Source organism: Pelecanus crispus, chromosome 8 (assembly GCF_030463565.1).
Source record: "Pelecanus crispus isolate bPelCri1 chromosome 8, bPelCri1.pri, whole genome shotgun sequence".
NCBI classification, from domain to species: Eukaryota; Metazoa; Chordata; class Aves; order Pelecaniformes; family Pelecanidae; genus Pelecanus; species Pelecanus crispus.
Genome location: NC_134650.1, coordinates 28,598,709 through 28,605,979, shown reverse-complemented (window position 1 = coordinate 28,605,979; position 7,271 = coordinate 28,598,709). Strand labels below are relative to the sequence as shown.

Genomic DNA, 7,271 nt, shown 5'->3' with positions numbered 1-7,271 from the left:
TGATGTGATATTTAGAGAGCACTGAAAAGCAGTTTGGGAAAAGTCAAACTAAAAAGTCTTTGAATATGTCTGTCTGTCTTAAACAAGTTTGACCATGTATGAGCGACATATATTTTTAGCTTGCTAGCTGTGATAGGGTCTCTAAATCTCCTTGAAGGCTTTGCTATAGTATTTACCTATTGGGTACTAAAACCTTTCACATGACGTATGTCAGTGATGTGGATGTCTGCATGTGGTGGCTCTGTATCAGCTTATGTATCCCAGGGTTCGAATGTCTGTGTGCTCCTGAATGTAATTACTGCTGTTAATCGCTGGCTCCAGTAACTGTCTCTTTGTGAGCAACAGTAGGAAAGTGGTATTTCTCAATATATGCTTAAAAGAACTGTGGTTTTGTTTGAAAATAATGTTTACAAAAGGTTTTATTGGTAAATATAGTGTTCTCTGACTATATATACACAAAGCTTTTTATAGGCCACTTTAGTATGAAAATGCCAAAAGTTTTTTGTTTTGTTTTTTTTTTTTTTAATAAACTGTTTTGATTAACGGTGGCCTAGCAACGATCAGTTTAGAGCATTTGTACGAAGTTCAAGGTTACTGTTTGTAAATATATAACGTGCATATTACTTAAAAATTAAGAAGCATATGGCTGAAAGAACTTTATTATTTCATGGTATTGTCTAATCTGATACTATTGTGTGCTGCAATCGAGACTGACCTGTCATGGGATTCACCGTAACGTAATTCCAGTTTCATAGACTACGTTACTGAGTTTTTAAAAGTGAGTTACAGAAGTTAAATGACAAATTACACATCTAAAAAACATAACAAACCCATCCAAATATAACCTTGTAGAACATCTTCAACATCTTTTGTTACAACCATCAGAGCACATACAATTAATTTCTGTAACATGTGTAATGTACACCAATCACTCGTTTTTAACATGTATATTTTATACCTCAATGTCAAGTATGGCCACGTTGCCTTTTATAATCTGGATAATTTGTCAGAGTTCAACTTTCCTCCCATTTTCCTTCCACATATTTTAACTCAAGAAAAAAACTACTCTCTTATCACCAATGCCACTTAGTTACTGATACAAATTAGCAATGCATTAATTATGAATGACCATTGCCACATAGTTCGACCATGGATCTTGCGTGAGAAGTTATTGTTTATGTGACATCATTTAACTGTGGTTAACTTTGGTTGCATTATTTAGCTGGAAAGCGTAGGTAATAGAGCAAAGTATTACAGTATGCAACATCTGCAAGAGTTAGGAATTTTTAGCCCAAACAACTGATTGATTTATTCCTGTATAACAGCTATATGAGAAGACAAATATTTGAAGTCCGACATCTGAGATCCCAAGCAACAATCTTCCTCAGAAAATTAAAAGGGCAACCCCTGTATGTTGAACTGGGAAGTATGGTCACCATCACCAGCTGCCTCGGGAAAGAAAGATGCTTTATGAAGCAGGTAGTAACTTGGTATTTATGCTAATACAGTGAAGTGCTACAGCTTTGAAAAAGATCAGATTCAAATTATGTGACACTTGAGATGGAGTCAGCCTGAAATTGCTTAGGCAAAGCAGGCAAGCAAATATTAAAATTTCTTATTTGGAGTTTCTTGAATAGAATTTACCCCATTAATCTGTGTGTCTACAATTAAAGGAAGCTATTTCTCAGCAGTTCAGAGGACCTGATACAACCTGATAAGATGCACATTAACAAATGGAAATAGGATCTTCTGTAAATTATAATACTAGATTGCCCCCAGATTTCTGTTTAAGGATTTACCCTACTCCTATACATGAACAGTAAGCTTCTGCTTGTGGACACATAAATTGCCTGATCTGCAGTTAAATGAACTACAGATGAGAGGCAAGTAGTCCATGCAATGAAGGGGTCCAAAATATAAAGGTTTCCAGTCTCTGAGTGGATCGCTCTTCCACTGTATTTCTATAAAGTCAAAAGCTTTCTATTGCATTAAGTAATTTTACCACAGCTTGTAACTTCCTCTAAGAACCCCTTAACTGTGCAGCGTGAACAGAGTACATGCGTACAATTTCTAGGATAAGGTTATATAGCCTTATCCTTAAGTGATTATCTGTGCAAGTTTTCTGTTTGTTCAGTTTTTACTCTCAGTATACTATGAATAAGAGTAGCTCCAGTGCTTTATTTCCTCTGAAACCAAAGATTTAGATACTATGCTGTGATCTTTTCATTCAACAGCTTACTATTTCTGCTTACGGAGTTTTTGCACAGGCTAAAGTGGACAGCATGGGAAAAACAACCACTAAAAGAAAAGGCTGTGATAGATAACTGCAACAGAAATCAGAGATAAAATGCTGGGTTTGTGTGATTGGTTATTTCCCATGGATACAAACTAGCAGCTAGATATGAAATAACCTCAGCCTCACTTTAATCCTTTTGGTTATCAATAGCACGATATTCAAAAGAAATCTTGTACTCACTCCATTACCTGCGAGTCATTAAAACCTGTGAGTCAACATACTTGTTTCCTTTAATGCGAGACATTACAGCATGCGGAAAAAATGAGAACACACTTAAATGCTTTTTTTTTAATTTATTTAACAGAACATGAAGCAGCAACATCCCTTTTCTCAGTGAAAAGTAACCATAAAATGACAAATTAAGACCTTGAAAAAGCCTCAAGCTTTACTGTGCCTTCTTGTTCCTATCGAACTTCAGAGGTATCTGGTCTAGAATTCTCTGAATGAACTGCTATATCACAAGAAAATCAAATACAATTTGCCCTTTAGTCTTTCTACATGTATCTATAATTGGTCAAAGTTATATCAAAGTTAGGAAAGTATTTTCTTTTTTTTTCCTGCCACGTAGTAAATTTTAAGTTTTAATAATGAATGTTTAGCTGCTGGTGGTGGGAAGTAATCAAACACAACAGAGAGCACATCATACGGCATGCTTTCATTCTGATTTGAATTTAAGTTAAAAGTCCCAATAAAATTAAACAAAATCCAGTGATGAGATCATTCTTCAGTCCTCTCCAAAGTCTGGCTACCTTCTCCAAAGCTGGCTTCCTTTTGGAAAGCCATGAGTTGTGATGCCTATGGAAATGACTACTGCATCTTCCAGAAGGGTGCACAAAGTTAACCTGATCACCTGGTTCTGACACTCACTTCTCTAGTCTTCCAGTCTCGCTTACATACAAGCTCATTCGCTCTGCTTTAATGACTTCAAGCTTAGTCCCTACCAGGCCATTTATTACTGCTCAGCAACCTGAATCAACCTCCTTTAGGTGGAGGCTTACTAACAGAGGAGTCCATGCCCGGGAGACCCGTCCTTTTCCGGGCCGCGGTCTCTATTTTCCGCACCAGGTCCACATCCCACCGATGGGTGACAAAACTAACCGCGGCTCCAGGCGCCTTGCTTCCAACCCGTCCAACTCGCCCCACGCGGTGCAGGTAGTCCTGCAGGGTGTCTGGGAAGTCATAGTTGACCACTAGCTGCACGCTGCTGGTGTCCAGCCCCCGTGAGGCAAGGTCAGTGCAGACAAGGACAGACACGTCACCCTTCTGGAAGGAGGCAAAGATGCCAGCTCTAGCAGCCGCCGACATCTGTCCCTGCAGCCTCAGGTGCTTGATTTTGTGGTCATCCAGGATATAGCCCAGCCAGTTGACAGTGCTGGCGCTGTTGCAGAAGACGAGGATGGCCCCGCCGGACGCCGGGTGCTCCTTGAGTAGCTGCAGCAGTTCGGGCAGCTTGTCCCGGCCTTTGAGGCGGACAAACTTCTGCTGGACGTGGGGCGGCAGGCGGTGCAGGCTCTGGGTGGCGAGGGTGACAAACCGGCCCACGTCGGTGAACCTTCCCAGCGTCTGGCTCAGCCCCGCGGGGAAGGTGGCTCCGACCACCACCACCTGGGTCCTCGCCTCGCCGGGGCCGGCCGGCCCGGGGGCGCCGGCGGCCAGGGGCGCGTGTGCCAGGATCTCCTCCAGCGGCTCCGCGAAGGACTCGTCCATCAGGGCGTCCGCCTCGTCCAGCACCATCCAGCGCAGCCGCCCCAGGGTCAGGAAGCGCCGCCGCAGCGCCTCCCGCAGCGCCCCGGGGGTGCCCAGCAGCACGGCGGCCCCCGGCGCCGCCGCCCGCAGCTGCCGCCGCAGCCCGCCCGCGGCGCCGCCGCCCGTCAGCCCGCGCACCCGCAGCCCCGCCGGCCGGCACAGCGCCGCCGCCACCGCGCCCACCTGCGCCGCCAGCTCCCGCGACGGCAGCACCACCAACCCGCGGGGCGCCGCCGCCTCCCCCGCCGCCGCCGCCGCCGGCCCCTCGGGGCGGGAGAGCAGCCCGTCCAGCAGCGGCAGCAGGTAGGCCAGCGTCTTGCCGCTGCCGGTCTCGGCGGCGCAGAGGGCGCTGCGGCCGCGGCGCAGCGCGGGGATGGCGAGGCGCTGCACCGCCGTGGGGCGGCCGATGGAGAGGCCCTCCAGGCCGGCCAGCAGCGCCGGCTGCAGCCCCATCTCGGCGAAGGACGGGCCCTGCCCCGCCTCAGGCGGCGGCGCCTGCAGGGCGGGAGCCGCCTCCTGCGAGGGCTCCAGCTGGAAGTAGTCCCCGCAGGCCTTCCTGTGCTTCCAGCCCGCCGACACCAGCTGCGGCCGCTCCCAGCGCCCCACCGTCTGCCAGCGGGGCTGGCTCAGCTCCGGCCGCCGGCTCCGCAGCAGCAGCTTCCCGGGCCGCGCCGCCGCCGCCGCCGCCTCCCCTTGCCCGCGCCGACGGCGCTGCGCGCCCCGCTGCAGGCGCAGCCGCAGGGCCCAGGGGACGCGCACCACGCTCCCGGCGGGCTGCGCGCTCGCCGCCGCCGCCGCCCGGCTGGCCGCTAACCGCCGCGGCAGCAGCACCAAGGCGGCCGCCATCCCGCCGCGCCTCGGCGGCCTCTCACGTGGCGGCGGCGCTGCCGGATGACGCCGCGAAGAGGCGCTTCCCTTCCCCCCACCCCCCCGCAGCCGCGGCGGAGCCACGCGAGGAGGGTGGGTGCCACGGGTGGGGGGCGCGCGCGCGCGGCCGGCCCGTCAGGAGGAGGCGGCGGTGGCCGCCCCGGCCGCTTCACGCTCGCCTTTTCCGCTGGCGGCTGAGAGCCGACGCGGCGAGCAAGCATGGCCCTGAGGGGCTCCGGCAGAGCCCGCCCGGCGGCCCTCGCCCCGGGGAAGGCGCCCGTGCGGCCGGGAGCACCCCCGGGCCGGGCCGCCCCGACGCCGCGGGGCGCCGCTGAGCTCTCTCACGGCTCCAGGGCCGCGGGGGCTGGGCGAGCGGCGGTGGAGCAGCCGGCCTGCGGGCTACCAGGGGAACGCTGTCATTTTGACAGGGTCACCCGCTCCCTCCCGCTCCCCCTTCCCGCCAAAGGGAGGTTCTGGGCGTTTGCGAGTAGGAAATGATATTCCATGGCTGCCCCCCTCGGTTGTCTCTTTCAGGTCGTACTGCAGCCGGAATGACGGTGAACACACCTCTGTGCTTTAGAGGAAAGAAGATCCTGGCTCCCATGGTGCGGGTGGGAACCTTACCAATGCGTCTTCTTGCTCTGGACTATGGTGCTGATATCGTGTACTGCGAGGTATGAAGGATGAGCAGATGAGGCAGTCTGATAAGATCTGTCCTGGTTTCGGCTGGGATAGAGTTAATTTTCTTCCTAGTAGCAGGCATAGTGCTGTGTTTTGGATTTAGGAGGAGAAGAATGTTGATAACATGCTGATGTTTTTAGTTGTTGCTGAGTACTGCTTATGCTAGTCAAGGACTTTTTCAGCTTCCCATGCTCTGCCAGGCACACAAGAAACTGGGAGGGGGCACAGCCAGAATAGTTGATCCACACTGCCCAAAGGGCTATTCCATACCATATGACGTCATGCTCAGTATAGAAACTGGGGGGGGTTGGCCGGGGAGCAGCGATTGCTGCTCGGGAACTGTCTGGGTATCGGTCGGTGGGTGGTGAGCAATTGCATTGTGCGTCACTTGCTTTGTATATCATTATTATTATTAATTATTATTATACTGTTACTATTATAATTCCTATTTTACTTTATTTCAATTATTAAACTGTTCTTATCTCAACCCAGGAGTGTTTCTCACTCTTACTCCTCTGATTCTCCCCCCCATCCCATCGGGGTAGGGGGAGTGAGCGAGCGGCTGCGTGGGGCTGAGTTGCTGGCTGGGGCTAAACCACGACAGATCATTATTAAGAAAAGTACAAATAGACTTTGTTTATTGTGGGACTTCTTCCTTTTACATATATTTTTCATTAGAAAAATGGGGAAAGAAGAATCTCTATGGCTTAAGGGATTTCCCCTTGAGCAGTCCTCAAGTTATGGCAAACCCATGTTCTAAGACTGTTCAATAATTTCAATTCATTTAGACAAAACACTCACCATAACCATTTCCTCACATTCTACTGTGGGTTTTTTCAGGGTGGTGGGGGTTTGTTTTTTGTTGTTGTTGGTGGTGGTTTTTTGTTTGGTGTTTTTTTTTTTTTTTAAGTAGAGTCATAACATTGGAAGAAGCCTTAGCCTGACTTACGCTCTCACCCAGTTAGTTCTGCTGTGCTAACCCAGAACATCCATATATACCTCTCACAGTGCTGCTGTCCTTGTTGCTTAACCACTTTTCTTAAAGCTGCCTGAAGTTGAGACTCCAGTTTGCTGCAGATATTATTGGTAGGACTGCTCTGTAACTTAAGGTACTTAGTCTTCACATATCCTTATTGTTGCAGTGCATCAATATTTCCCTTTTCCCCTTCAGTGCTATTATTAGCTCTTCTCAAATGTAGGCATTGGTACAAGTTACATGACTCAGCTGAGATTTTAAAAAGTCAAACAGTAAGGAGTTAAACATAATGTAAACATGACTTAAATAGTGGCATTCCTGGAGAATGTTTGATTTGTACCACTAGAACAGGCTGAAACAAACTGTCAGAATCAGTCATTTACAGTGTTCTCCAGGAATCTTCACAGCAGTTCTCTTGTGAGTTAGCTCACTGCCCTTTCTGGGGGAGAAGAAAGGAAAGATTTGTTCTCAGAGAGATAATATGCTTTTTTTATCTTGGCCACAGCTCACCTTTTGTCTCTAGCTTCTAGAATTACAAATGATATTTAATTAGTTGGATCAGCTCCATGTGAAAGAATAGCTATTGCTGGATGATTCAGAAGAAATCTCAAAATTCAGTAGAATAGTTACATCTGTCTGCCATAATATTGAGAGTAATAAGGTGTTTTTCTTCTTTGACAAACAATAATTAACAGTTTCCCAGTT

The 7,271-nt window shown here is 48.9% G+C and overlaps 2 protein-coding genes across 2 annotated transcripts in view; one reads left to right on the top strand and one right to left on the bottom strand.

Moving 5' to 3' along the window:
* Nucleotides 1-2,637: 2,637 nt before the first annotated feature.
* On the bottom strand, nucleotides 2,638-5,002 carry DDX28 (DEAD-box helicase 28; the record flags this gene model as incomplete). The annotated part of the gene is made up of 1 exon (XM_075715098.1): nucleotides 2,638-5,002. A coding segment is annotated over one exon (1,734 nt), but the record flags the coding sequence as incomplete, so codon positions are not given.
* The window catches only part of DUS2 (dihydrouridine synthase 2), a 28,485-nt gene continuing 26,193 nt past the window's right edge, over nucleotides 4,980-7,271 (top strand). The window contains exons 1-2 of the mRNA XM_075715097.1: nucleotides 4,980-5,002; nucleotides 5,444-5,583. Of these exons, the coding sequence (XP_075571212.1) occupies nucleotides 5,461-5,583 (123 nt within the window). The 5' untranslated portion in view covers nucleotides 4,980-5,002; nucleotides 5,444-5,460. The remainder of the gene's footprint in view (nucleotides 5,003-5,443; nucleotides 5,584-7,271) is intronic.